General features: G+C 34.6%; 1 protein-coding gene across 10 annotated transcripts in view; it reads right to left on the reverse strand.

The window, feature by feature from the left end:
* The window catches only part of LOC149780843 (MORN repeat-containing protein 1-like), a 101692-nt gene that overhangs the window by 11675 nt on the left and 74544 nt on the right, over positions 1-15473 (reverse strand). For all 10 annotated transcript variants that reach the window (XM_089937926.1, XM_089937918.1, XM_089937920.1 and 7 more), the window contains 2 exons: positions 12709-12765; positions 9299-9428 (listed from right to left, as the gene is read on the reverse strand). In XM_089937926.1, the coding sequence (XP_089794052.1) occupies positions 9299-9428; positions 12709-12765 (187 nt within the window). The remainder of the gene's footprint in view (positions 1-9298; positions 9429-12708; positions 12766-15473) is intronic.

Below are 15473 nucleotides of genomic sequence, written 5' to 3' on the forward strand. Positions count from 1 at the left end.
AATCTGTACTTGTTAAAACCCACTCCTCTGCTACCAATCGCTACTGCTTGCTAAATAATATTGCAGAATGGTTAAAACAAATTAATTTAAATTCAAATAAATTTAAAGTTTCCTTCTAACTTAAACTCAAGGCATTTGAATGAAGACTGTAGTCAAATAAACTTAAAGGTTCCTTTTCACCTAAACTCAAATAAACTTAAAGGTGTCTTCTTGTCTAAACTCAAATAAATTTAAAGGTTTCTTCTTACCTAAACACAAATAAACTTAAAGGTTCCTTCTTACCTAGACTCAAATAAACTTAAAGGTTCCTTCTTACCTAAACTCAAACAAACTTAAAGGTTCCTTCTTACTTAAACTCAAATAAACTTAAAGGTTCCTTCTTACCTAGACTCAAATAAAATTAAAGGTTCCTTCTTACTTAAACTCATGTAAACTTAAAGGTTCCTTCTTACTTAAACTCAAATAAACTTAAAGGTTCCTTCTTACCTAGACTAAAAAAAAATTAAAGGTTCCTTCTTACCTAGACTCAAATAAACTTAAAGGTTCCTTCTTACCTAGGCTAAAAAAAATTAAAGGTTCCTTCTTACTTAAACTCATGTAAACTTAAAGGTTCCTTCTTACCTAAATTCGAATAAACTTAAAGGTTCCTTTTTACTTAAACTCAAATAAACTTAAAGGTTCCTTCTTACCTAGACTCAAATAAAATTAAAGGTTCCGTCTTATCTAAACTCATTTAAACTTAAAGGTTTCTTCTTACTTAAACTCAAATAAAATTAAAGGTTCCTTTTTACTTAAACTCAAATAAATATAAAGGTTCCTTCTTACCTAAACTCATGGTTTTTAAATGAATACTATTTTCTGATACTTAGCCCACAATACTCTAATGCTACTTTCTGGCACAATATGAGAGTGGGGATAAAAGTCACATGGAGTATATTTTTGTAGATGTGTGCACTGTTACAAAAAAACTGTTACCTAAATTAAAGTAACTGTTCATTTTATCAGTCAGTAACTGTCTTGACTCCATGTCAGAATTGCTTCACCCATTGACTTCACACATTTATTTCTTCCTTTTGGCTTTAACCAAGACATCATTTAGTAGATCTGCAGTACCTTGAAAAATGAAATTTATCTTGTTGTTTTTCCTTCAAGGCTCTGGTCACACAATAAGGAAAGGGACTGCACCCTTTCTTTAGTCTAAACTTGGATTTCATTATCCTGATCTGATTGGTCCCTAGACATTGACAGCTACCTGACACAGTGATTGACAGGTGAAGCATAACAGTTTCATGGACCATCTGTCAGCACTAACCATTAATTGACCATACCATTAATTGACTATCCATAAGTGTTAACCATTATTTTGACCATCTGTCAGTGTAAACCATTAATTGACCATACCATTAATTGACCTTCTGTCAGTGTTAACCCTTAATTGACCATCTGTCAGTGCTAACCATTAATTGACCATCTGTCAGTGTTAACCCTTAACTGACCATCTGTCAGTGTTAACTGGCTACAGAAAGAGACTGATTTTCCTGGTAGTATTAAGTAGAGAATGAGATTGACCAATAGGTGTTTTCTTATTTACACTTAACATATATCTAAGTTCCTGACCAATCAAAAAATCTGTATGCAGCCTAAGCTACCTACCCACTAAAAGCAATCAAATGGAATCGAACTATAGCATTTAAATATAATAATCTAACAATACAGAGAGTAGCTATCTGCTAACAAGCTGGAAGAAGTGTATTCTAAATTTATTAATATGCATATGCATGATGCACTTGGTCCCCTTTTGACTAGGATGCTTAAACAAAATGAGAAAAATAAATTTAGAAACAAAGACTGCAGCTCATGAGACACTTTCCTATGTCGTAGTAATGAAAATATGTATCTCATTAACACGGTATTTTTGTCTGGTACGAAGAGGCTGGCATCTTGTAAAGTAAATATGGCTTCCTACATCATTTCCTTCTGTTTCGATGTTCTACTTATACCCTATATAATCATTTACAAGCCAGATCCAACTGCAAACTGCACATACCCATTTCTAATATTGCATCATGTGCCAGCAGATTTGGGTCTATGCAGTTTGTTAGGAATAATAAGTAGTTCAAACAGTGAAGATCCTGGTCTCCTGGAATAAGCAACAACAGCTCTGAGTCATTGTTGATTTCAGTTGCAAGGCCGTATTATCCAATAGGCCCAGTAAGCACTGTGCCAAGGGGCAATATTATCAAATAGTCCCAGTAAGCACTGTCCATAGGGCCATATTATCCAACAGACAAAAAAGGCACTGTGCCGAGGACTATATCATCCAACAGACCCAAAAGGCAATGTGCCTAGGGCCATATTATCCAACAGATCCAGTAAGCACTATGCATAGGGCCATATTACCCAACAGATCCAGTAAGCACTATGCATAGGGCCATATTATCCAACAAAGTAAGCACTTTGCTTAGGGCCATATTATCCAATAGATTTAGTAAGCACTGTGCATATGGCCATACCATCCAATAGACATAAAAGGCACTGTGCCTAGGGCCATATTATCCAATAGACCCAGTGAGCACTGTCCCCCAGGGCCATATTATCCTATAGACCCAGTAAGCACTATGCCTAGGACTATATCATCCAAAAGACCCAAAAGGCACTATGCCTAGGGCCATATTATCCAGTAGACCCAGTAAGCACTATGCATAGGGCCATATTATCCAATAGACACAGTAAGCATTATGCCTAGGGCCATATTATCCAATAGACCCAGTAAGCACTGTCCCTAGGGCCATATTACCCAATAGACACAGTAAGTACTATGCATAGGGCCATATCATCCAATAGACACAGTAAGCATTATGCCTAGGGCCATATTATCCAATAGACCCAGTAAGCACTGTCCCTAGGGCCATATTATCCAATAGACACAGTAAGCACTATGCCTAGGACTATATCATCCAATAGGCACAGTAAGCACTATGGCTAGGGTCTACAAAACCATATTACTGAAAAGTGTATACACAAAGAGGCACAGTCATGTCATAGTCCATCATTTTATTCAAGACATGCCTATGGCCTACAAGGACCTTAAACTGGCCATATGCAGATGGACAAACCTGATTTATGTGTGAGTATAGAAGGTATGTATTTTTGTCTATAGGAAAATTGTATGTTATTGCAAAAATGCTAGAAAATATAATGTCGTCAATTCATAAAATGCAGTTTTAAAATACACATTATGTGAATGAAAGAGAATTAAAATGAAAATGTATACAGTTAAATTGATTTCATCAGATACCATATTTTAAACGTTGCCTGGAAGTTTGAAACTTTTGTATTAGAGGCATGGAATTATAAGATTTTGGCATCTTTAAAATAAAAAATCTTTAAGCTCAGCCTTCCCCATTTTGTCATAGGAAAGTGATCATGTTACTATGTGGGATTCAATATATGATTTGTCATCTATTCACACAGCTCTGAATCGAGTTCTACATTTGCATTTTCAAAAGATAAAGAGAAAAAGAACCTGCTGGGAGACATACTCATCCAGTTTAATTTGTCTTTGATTTCTTTAAAGATGTGAACCTAGAAAATACATGTAGATGAAATCAAAGACAGATTTGAGCATTTCTCTGACCATTAACTTTCATTAACCTTGTGCTGTTATAAAAAAAAAAACATTTAATTATTTTATCCTAATTAGCAGTAGTTCATAACATGCTGAAAGCTTCTCCGAGATCCAACCCTAGATTTGTGTAAAAAATATTCACCCCAAACATGCAAAGTATCTCTCCTGCACACTAAAAATATTAGATTTTCATGTGTTTGATTACAAATTAAGGCCTATCTACATTCCATTAATGTCCTTGGTTCTTAATGTGTGCATGTGTGTGTGAACACGTGTTTTATTTTTCTGAATATCTTACTCTTTTTATTGCAGTAAGCCATTATATCTATTTCTGCTTATTTTTGAGCATCAAAGACTCTTATTATTAAAAAAGGGAAGTAAAAATACATGCATATTGTTGGAGTATGTGAACAGTTTCTTAACCGCTGAAAAAAAAGACTATTTTATGTAGTCCAGTTTTCACTTAATTCTATCTAATATGAGAAATAATAATTGAAAATTGGGCTAAAGATATACTGACTCTAGAAACTTAACGTGTAAAACTTCTGAATATTCTGGGCATCATGGGAATTAAACTCTGAACTTGAGAATTTCTGTTTAAAAGATTCCCAAAAATTTCCTTACAATAGATTTTTAAGACTTTTATTGTAAGGGCTGTAGATAAAATTTGAAGTATGGAAGTCTTTAAATTTATACTTATATAACCGAATTAAATGTAATTAAAAATAATAATAATAATAATAAAGCAAGACCTCTTGAGACAATAGAACCCCCTATGGACCAAAAGTAGTTTGTTATTTTTTGCTTACTGTGATGTTCAGTTGTCACCTAAGAATGTGATGTGATTAGTTGAACTATTAAATATAAGTAAATATTTTTTTGTTTTGACAAATAGGAATAGCCAGTACATTTTTTAAATTGATATTACCGCATATACTCACAAATGAGTTGGATACAACTGCAAACTGTACAGACCTAGATCTACCATTGCATAATGCACAGGCAGATCTGGGTCTTTGCAATTTGTTAGGACAAGCAACACAGATTCTGATCTTCTGGTACATTATGTTATTGCAGATCAGGGTCTATGTTGTGTACAGTTGGATCTGTCTTATATGCAAGTAAATATGGTAATTGTAATTATGATTTCACTGCATTAGTATACGTTTCTATACTTTAGTTTATTTTACTTTGTATAGCTATAGTCTGTTCAAGACTTACAAAATTGGCACTAACAGCTACCTCACTAGGTGCTCAGCATTAGGAGGTTAGTGTTAGGACTGGTCAACCTGGTGTCAGGATAATGTGGCTGGGTGGGACGTCATGCTACATGTCTGCGGCATGATGCCCCAGTGCTAGGCATCGCTATAAACTGCCACACTGCAGACATCGTAGCTATATGGCTGAAAAACTGTTAAAGCTACGTTAAAAATCCTAATCACACATACAATGTAGTCTGTTCAAAGATCATTGGTAATGGAACAGGCTCTCATCAATTTTCAGTTTTATGAGGTCAATTTTATTGTGAAATTGGATACAAGGGACTCAGTTTCTTGTTGTTTAAAGAGTAAAAGAATTTTGGTTTACTGAGATTATGTTTATTGTAATTAAAAATGGAAAATTTTAGAACAAAAACCATCACATCGTCTCACTGGGATTTTATTTTCCTGAGGTCTTGAGAGATTTCACTGTATTTTCTTGAAATCTATCAATGCATGGTTTGCTGGGGACTTGTCATAATTTTTAACTCTGCGAACCCACATAATACCTTTAAATCATTTGCAAAGAAATGCGAGGAAATTATATAGACTTAAAAAAGTAAATGGGGCTTAATTTATATGTACAAGACTCCTGATAATGAGTAACAGAACCAGAAAATTTGGACAATATAAGATATAAAGTACCAGTAGTTTTAATTACTTGAGCTTGAACCATCTGATCGTAAATGATAGTTTAATTCAAGTAATCCTCACATCAATTTTTTAGGATCAATTAAAACAAAGAAAGCTGAGGATAAATATTGTGGAAAAGTCTTCTGAAATTGTTTATGATTGGTAACTAATGACAGTTTTCTAATGGGGTTGCTTAGAAAAAGAGCATGTGTGTGTGTGTCATCTGGATTGTTAACATAGCTTTAGCAATTTTTCAGTCATATCACTATGATGTCTGCAGTGTGGCAGTTAATAGTGATGTCTAGCACTGGGGCATAATGCTGCAAACATGCAGCATGATGTCCCACCCAGTTACATTATCCTGACACCAGGCCAACCAGTCCTAACACTAACCACTTAATACTGTGCAACTAACATTGCAGCTGTTAGCACCATTTTTTATAAGTCTTTGGTATGACTTGGCCAGGGTTCGAACCTATGACCTCCTGCATCTGAGGCAGATGCTCTAACCACTAGTCCACCAGAGTGGTCACTTAGAAAAAGCACACTGTGGGAAACTTGCCATGTATACTTACTTATAAGTCAAGTCCAACTGCAAACTGCTCAGACCCAGATCTGCCATTGCATAATGTGCCAGCACATTTGGGTTTGTTCAATTTGTTAGGAGTAATCAGTAGAACAAACAACACAGACCTGGTCTTCCAGCATCTTATGCAATGGTAGATCAGGATCTATGTTGTGTGCAGTTCAACTTATAAGTTTACATGGCAAGACAAGTTATTTCTGGCATACTGATGTTTTATCCAATAATAATATATAGGAATTCTAACCAGCATTTAAAATCCAATGAACTATGACCAAAATTAATAAGCAATCCAAGAGTATGCCACATGAACTTATGGTGGCCCTTACTGGCCTATATTTTTGTGTACATGTCAAAGTTGAATAAATTTCCTTCCAAGTTTCTAAAATCAACCCCTAAAAATAGTCCATTTCAGCTCTAAAGCTTGAACATATTTTTAAATGGGCAATGTGAATGCGAAACAAATTCTATTTAATTATGCTACGTTCGGTCCTTGTTTGTATTACATGTTGAAGTCCTATTTAATAAACTGCTTGCATGAAGGTACCAGTCCATTCTACATGCATTCATGTGTAAATTGTGTATGTTTACTGGCTGATACATTGGTGCTATATCAAGACATGGACAGCTATACTGTACTGAGGTGACTTGAGTCAAGCATCTGGCCCAAAGACATGACACGGCCAACTTGACCTGGTCTGGGGAGGAGCTTAACCTGAATGCCTCATGTCATGAACCCTATGCACAAGAACTGTGCAAATGCAGCTCCTACATGCACACTTAAATTATGAAAGTGCTAAATATGTTGATTAAAATGTATATTAGATTTCTATGTAATCCATGAGTTGTCATGAAGTATGACTGAAACCAATGAAAGTAAATTTTACATTCTCTTGACCAAGTCATCAAAATCATTTGAGATCTTGGTGAATACACTCTCTTTATCCAGTTTTGTCTATAATGGAGTAGAATATATGCTACTAAGTGACAGAAACAGTTGCCTGTGGAAATCAGACAAATACTGATTTGTGATTGATCATGAATACAATGACAACTGCATGTACGAATCTGATCTCAAAACTATTAGTGCAAAAGAAAACAAAACACAAAAAAGACAGACAAACATTAATGAGCAAATTTCCCCATGAAAACATGGCTTTAACAATATAATTTCAAATATTTTTTCAACTGGCAAGATATATGTTCATAACCATTTAGTCATTTTTTGACATGTGATAACAAATCAAGCATGAAAACATATATAAAAACAGTTATCATAACAGATGGAATGAACTTTGAAGTAACTTTGTATCATACATAACTTGACTGGATTTCTAGTAAATTAAGACATAAAATTCATTATACAGGTAAAGATAAGTATATTTAGAAAGCACCATGCTGAGTACAAGGAACATTAAAAAGATAGGAGGAATACATGAAAGATTTAAAATAATACAAAGTACTATAATACAGAGAAAGAAAATCTACAGCTTCTTGCAAAAACAGATGAAAAGACAAACATTTAATTGCTAAATGAAATGAAATTGTTATCATGGGCAAGAAATTTTCAAGAGTACAACAAAATAAAACCAGTCTGAATGTCAAGAATAATCCATATATATTGTTAAATTCAAGTAAAGGTATTCACTGTTAATCTAGTGTGATTATTCTTTTGTGACTTTTAAATAATCTTTTATATTTTTTACATTCCTGGTAACTCAAAATGAAATCAATTTAAATTTTTTCAGATTAAGCCATTCTTTTTAGTATTTCAGTATAGATGCAATTTTACATCAATTTCATTCTAATCAAGTCATGACCAATTTATCTATCTTTTGTAAAATATAAGTTTTATAAAGGATGTGCAATATGCTACTTTACAACAACAAAATCAGCAGTAAATCAGTATGTAAATTTGAACAGAAAAAAACAGTCACATGTATAAAAGTTCCCATTCTGTGTATGATATTCAACAAAGAATGTAAGAAGCACTACTATTGAGAATTTAATTCAAACAGATGCATAGAAGCACATAAGGTCTTTGTAAAGAAGAATTCTACATCAGTTGCTTCAGACATGCATCTAATGGTGATGTTACACCATTCCAAATCTGAAATCACATTCAACTTCGAATCTCAGTTTCAATGACAACCCCTCCCTCCCCATTATGTTATAGATACAAAATCTAAGAAGTTTTATAATGACAGCATATCCACCTTATACAATAAAACCTACATTAGCAGATACAACCACAGAGAGGACACCTCACAGAGGACAACATTGATGTGTTTATTTTCTTACATCAATGATAATTTTTAAACTCAATGTAAAGGACATCTTTCCCGTCATGTAATCTGCTACACTCTTTTATCATTTGTGGTCACCTGACCAGAGATTTTTTTAATTTCTCATGAATATGCATAAATCTGCTTATTTAATCACCATGAGTGTGAGTCAGTTTTCATGCCATTGTAACCAAACATGACTTTTCATGCTGTTTGAATAAGCCAATCAAAGTTTTTCTTCAATGCACAGTCACTTTAATAAAACTGGCACTTTCATTATTGTGTTAGAGATTGCTGCATTGCATTGTCTATGACATATTTTTGTTTATGTTACTCAAACAAAATTGAGGAAATTTCAGCAAAGATGGCCACAGATGATAAAAGAGTGTAGGGGATTATTACCCATGGCATTCAATAACATATCTGTCCATACAGAATTGGGCTGGTCTCTGGAGTGTCCATTATTGGCAGGATTTGATTGTACTGACTAAATATTGAATGGATGAGATCATGCTGTAAAACATTTGTTTTGTGCATCATCTAATTCTGAAAAAGGTTTGTGCTTTAGATCTTGTGATTTTCAATTTTAGTGCTAAATCAAACGGGGCAAACTTTAATTTTAATATAAATTATACATGTTTCATTTATCTATTTCGTAATGTCATACTTTGTATACAAAATAGATGTTTTAATACGACATGTAAATTTCTGCATTTACAAATAAATGCAAAAAGTCCAAAAATGTAATATTTCTCATAGCTTTTCAGTTGTAGCGAATCAAAGAGAATGATACATTTGAAGCTAATCAAAATAAAAAATAATAAATGATGTGGTTCCAGATTTTTTGAGATGTTATTAAAAAAAATCCACACAGTTTTTGTTAGTAGCAAAGCGATGTCACATCACATACTTTGGTTTTGGCTCCTTTTTCACTTTTTCTCTCTTAGGTTTCCTCAGTTTTATGAGCAGGAATGCTGGGTCCAGGTTTCTTTCAAGGAATGGTGGGTTTGTCACATCATGTACTATTAACACATAGTCACCTGAAAAATAATGCTGAATAATCATCTTTCAATCTAGGAAGCATAAACAATTATCATAAATAAATAAATATCCAAAAAATTGCATGTGATGACTACAAGAAGGGTACCCTTATAAAACTTGAACATTTTCATTGACACAAATTCAACTTTTGTGTACAGTGACCATGAATTCTAAAATTCTGACCCAAAACCAATAGGGATCTGCCTTCACTAACGGGGGTGGGGGGGGTGAGGGGGGTGGCTGAGTGGTTGAAAGCACTCTCCGTTACGGATCACTGCCATCTCACTGCTGTCTGCATGGGTTCAAGTCTCGGATTCGGCCAATGTGGGTATGTTAGAAAGCTTGCCAGTAGCTTCTCATGGGTTGGTGGTTCTTTCCGGGGTTCTCCTGGAATCTTCCTCCACCATTAATACTGGCCACCATGTATAGCCTATCATGTGCTGAAAAATGGAGTTGACCCTACAACAACTACAACAACAACAACCTTCACTAACAGGAACTCAACTATGGAAACTGATAAGAAATAGCAAGAGAAAATGTATCTATAATATATTTTGTATATATCAAACTTTTCATACCTTTAGTGACCTTTGAATTTTTAACTTTCAAATCAATATGGACTGGCTATACCTAGTTCTTGGCATCCATACAATTTAAAAACAAAATGTTTTTTTGTGTGGCAACCATCCAAATAGTATAGGAGTCATATCTATAACATGCATGAGTTGAAGGAAAAATACACAATGTGCAAATGGACGATGGACAACAGACCATCCCATAAATTTCTCAAGCCTATGACCAGTAAAGCTAATAAGCATCCACCATAGACATTTATCTGAACCTTGTTGACCATAGCAATCCAAATCACATACATATGTTTCTGGCTTTAGACCAATGTAAAAGTAAAATGATCAAAAGAAACTCCTCTACAGACACATTGGTACTGTAGAGAAATGTCATATTTGTCCATGTAAAATGCAGACCCAAGTGCAAAAATTTGAGACCCAGATCTGATTGTTACATAATGTACTGGCAGAGCATGGTCAATGCTATCCATTCATGATTTCAAGAGTAGTGCAGACCCTGACACATTATATTTCAAACGATGCTACAACTCCAAACTTTAGTCTGGGATTGAGTTTCCACTATCTGCCAATCAGAAATGACCTTACCAATGCAACTTCTGCTATGATTGGTCAAAAGAAATTTCAGGATCAAACTCAGTCTCAAGAGTTTGATGACTTCCAAGGCCTGATTCTATATTGTGTGTAGTTAGATGCATTTTATAACATGATAAATACAGTAGCAACTCATTTTCTGACCCTTCTAGACTTTATCAGTCCAAGCCACATATATGTCCCTGGCTAGAGTAGATTATGCAGATCTGATTTAACAACAGTCCTTGATATTTATCATGTTTCACAAGGACTTTGGATAAAGGGTTGTAGCAAATAAATCCTGATGATATTAGACATCATGGATACTTCATTTACAAAGACCAATAATAATTTTAATTTAAGGGAAAAGAGGAAGAAAATAAATGCACATTAAACTGCATTGAAGACTAAAATTTTCATGGCATCAATTTGTTTGAAACAGTTTTAGGACTTTGTCACAGAATACAGGTAAAACCCATTATAATGCGATTTGTTATAATGTGACGGCAGCATAGCTCTTATTTTTTAATTTAAGGTGACCTCTCTTTTAAACATCCTAAAAACATACTCTTGGAAAAGCCGATTATTCATATTGATAGCAGATTTTTAATCCCAGCACTGCAAATTAATGTTGCCTTAACTTCACTGTGCGCCATTTCCACCATATTGTCATGTATACAATTCAGAACTGAAATATATCTGATGTCGGATGAAACCCGTCGAAGAAAACAAACAATATTTGATCAAGGGATTAGTTAAAACTGATGTCATTGAAATTTCAATGCACATTTTCTATTGGGAAGTTTTTTCGAAAAATTTGTTAATGCAATCCTGCTTATACCGCAGTGTTATTCTTTGGACCCCGAGCATCACATTATAACGGGTTTTACCTGTATTTTTTAGTGACAGAGTGTCATAACAATAAACTATGTTTGTTAGGGGGATATCTTGGACTGACAGAGGGTCACATGCATAGATAGCTCTTTAAAAGTAATAGTTTTTAAGCTCTTGTATTAAAATTCAAGTTCCTTCCTATTGGTAAAAAAAAGACTGCTACTTGCCTCTATGTTGCAGCAAATCTGACCTTTATTATTTAGGCTTTCATGTTTGACCTTGATGATGTTAAAGTGCATCTGCAGTGGATGGCTAACAATATGGGAACTGAGAAAGGAGGTGGTGAATTTAAGTCAGTAATTCAAAAATAGAGCAAAAGTTTTCATATTTTTAATCATATTTTTAAATATGAATGTTCTGTATTATAATAATCCATTAGAGAACTGGAAAATTTCATTGGTTTTGATACATTAGAAAAAATCTTTTGTAATCATGCCACCCAGAGTCAGATCCACATGAAATTTTATATTTTGACTAACAACACTCCTACATTCACACAGATAGATTTAATATTGATAAATTGTGCAATCTGATTCAACTGCAGTTTCAAAAGAAAAATGTCTGAAATTTATTTTGAAAATGTTCTGACCTTAGATAACAGAACTCAAGCAGTTCTTCCTTAAATTTCCTTCTTCCCTCAGGTAATTTACCCAATGGTGTGGCATACAACATACTTCCTTCTTCCTCCATAATACTTCCTCCATAACACTAAATTCAAACCATTCTGAAACTTTCAATTTAGTTTTAGGGTTATTGATATGACTGTTGCTAAATAAATATTTTAAAGGCAGATATTTTGGGATTTTAATAACAGTGGTTTATACACTGTCCAATAAAAGAGATCTGCATGTACATGCAAGAATTTTCAGTACAGAAAACAAAAAATGGAAGAAATGTTACCTGTGTTAGATTTAGAGGTCGTTTTGTGGTTCAATAGCCCCTCACTTTATCAAAACATACAGTGCACTTTTCAATGAAAATAAAAAATATGTTATTCATTGTAAGCAAAACAATCCATTCCTCTGAAAAATCAAACTTTTATAGATAAAATTCTGGATTTGGCCCTCCAAGAATCTTCAAAGAAGAAAAATAAAATTGCATAAATCCTTAAAATAATGTCACTACATATTATTATTTTGCATCTATAAATGGAAACCATAATGAAAACCAAATATAACTTTACACCAACAACAAAAATGGTACCTGAATTTACAATGCCAGTACTCACCAGTTCTTGCAATTCTTGCATCATCTATCTTCTCCCTGTTAAGTCTTTTAGCTTGCACTGTTAACCGGGAAACAAAACTGTCAGTAAATGTTGTTTATGAAGTGCTGGACATTATTTCCAATAAAAATCATAAAGTATGCTTTTTATCTAAAAATATCTATAAAATCTGAATATAAAGATGTCTGGTAAATCAATTAAAACAAGGCATATGACTGATTGTTCAATTTTCAAATTAAATCTTGCAATTAATTGAAAATCTTTTTTTTAAGCTTCAAAGTGTTACGAAATAATTTTTCCCTCTCAAAAAAATAACTTGGATGTCAGTTATGCTTATGATGAAAATATAATTAGGGACAAGGAAAGATGCTTTATTTTGACTGTTTAATTAAAACAAAATAGCAATACAGAAATGAAGAGAGTTAATACATTGTTACTTTTTCTGTGAAATTACTAAGCTAAAATTGAAAGAAGCTTTACATTTTCAATTTTTAAGTATCATTAACAATTCATTTTAATATACATACTGAAGACAAAACTCTGTATTTCCCATGACAATTTACAAATACAACTTGTTTACAATCCTTGATAGCTAGTGCATTCACCATTTGTGTCTAGTGCAAGTGGCACAAATGTCACCATCACCTTCAGCATTACAGACAGTGCTGTACAATTCCAGCAGTGCTTAACAATTTTCAGAAAATGTAGATTTGAAAGTACCATAACACCTTACCTTATCAGAAGGATACAGTTTAAATAGACATTAGCTTTTTGTGAAAAGGTAAGCATATTTGAAACAAATGACAGAGCAAAGAGGGTAAACAACTCAAACCATGATGGTCAACTATTATAACTACTGTTTTATACAACAAAAATATGAAGGAGAGACAGTGAGTGATTTCCATAAAATTAATTTGATTATAAGTTAGAATTTGCACAAATGGTTTTGAGTCCTCTCGGAGTAAACAACTGCATAGATGTGTTTAGAAAATTTCTTAAACATAAATTACAGATGGTTTCAACTGATAAAATATGATCATAAACCATATTACATTTACATCTACATGTACCACCATTTCAATTACCAGATTTTGTAAAAATAGAACTTTAATATGCTATATTGCAGGAAATGTCACATAAATATTTAACATGCCTAAGCAAAGATTAGCAGTTACAAACCATAAATTACCATACTTAGGATCTTGGGAGTGTATTACTATCAGGATATGAGAATGGATTTCTGCTATTAAGGATTGAACCCAGGATGCATAATACCAAAGTCAGGCAGATATGACTGAAACAGACCTATATTCTTGCTGATTTCAAGCTTAAGGCTCTTTTGTTTGAATGGAGAGTGTTCATCATAAATATTTGTTCAAGTGAGTTCAGCAATTAAGCCTTTATGTCTATAGTATGCAGCCTTTTAACTAAAAGGTGAGCCAAGGTCCCGTGGAAGTACCCACTTGTGCCTTTTTAGAATCAAAAGTGGGAATTTAAATTTGCCAGAAAGGGGTAAACCCTATAGATAGCTACTGAGACCAAGGTTCTCAATATAAAAGGGGAGGGGGACAGACCACCCACTATGTTTCCTAGCAATGCCCTGACCCTTACTAAACATCTCTGAAACCACTTTTAAAACTGTAGCCAAGTGAGGAAGCAAAAAGAGGTCTGGTCTAAAGTTAGCCTCAGAAAGTTTCTCCAGGCTGGAAAGAATTTTAGTGTCATTGCAGCCTGAAGGCTTGTTGCACATAGCACAGGGCAAAAGATGGTAAACCTTGTTAACTTCTTTGTCAAAAGAAGACATCTCTTCCTCTTCTGCTGCCTTGACTGACAGATGGATGGAGGCAGGGGACCTGAAGGGAGAGGGTTCCACCTAAGTCTATTCTGTATCAAACTTGTGCAAATTAAAGAGAACAGAACGGATCATGCACTCCATCCTGATCTCACTCCTACAAGACAGAACTATGTGACCTAATGTCTCTGATGTGGGCAAGACATGCAGTAAGAGGGACCTTTACTAATAATTCCTCTCACAGAGATAACATTCTGTCCCTTTTTGACCCCACTCTTTTAAGATGAATGACCACAAACTGCAGCATTGACCTCTCCACCATGTGGCCAAAGACCCTGAAGTCCATGGCTGCATGCAGGGCCAATCACTTCCCTGCAGTGGAAGGTCCCATTCCCTTCCCTAGTCTGGCATCTGTACACTGATTCTCAATCCACATCAGGATGAAACTACATCCCAAGAGAAGAGGTCTCAATATGATCTCTAACCTCATATCGTAGGGGCTCCAATGACTGCTGACCAGTACACATAAGCTAGGGACTGCTCATTAACCAGTCAGGAGACTCATATCTGTACCAAGGCCCCTACTAAGAGCTGATAGATTTATGTCAAAGCTCTTTCCTTACCAGGTTCCCAATCCCTCTTCCATCAATGGATCCCACTGACTAAGAAGGAACTGCTCCTGGTGACCCCAAGGGTGGGACACAACTCTCTTTTGGCCAGCACCAAGTTGCAAGCGAGTAGCTCGTCCCACACTTGGCAGTGCAATTCACAAGGGGAGGGTGTGCAACTCAATCTTTTCACTTCTGAATGGAAGAGGGTATTACTCATCCATCAAGGGATGGTGGAACTAACTCTCTGTCTTAGTGGAACAGAGTGGGTCTTTTTTGCTAATCTTTAATGGGAGGGATCAATTCAGTATCTGCCCTCATGAAATGGGGAGAACGCTACACTTCTCTAATGGGCAGGAACGACTCCA

The sequence above is a fragment of the Sinohyriopsis cumingii genome, chromosome 16, assembly GCF_028554795.1.
Source record: "Sinohyriopsis cumingii isolate HCF-2022 chromosome 16, ASM2855479v2, whole genome shotgun sequence".
In the NCBI taxonomy this organism is placed as follows: domain Eukaryota; kingdom Metazoa; phylum Mollusca; class Bivalvia; order Unionida; family Unionidae; genus Sinohyriopsis; species Sinohyriopsis cumingii.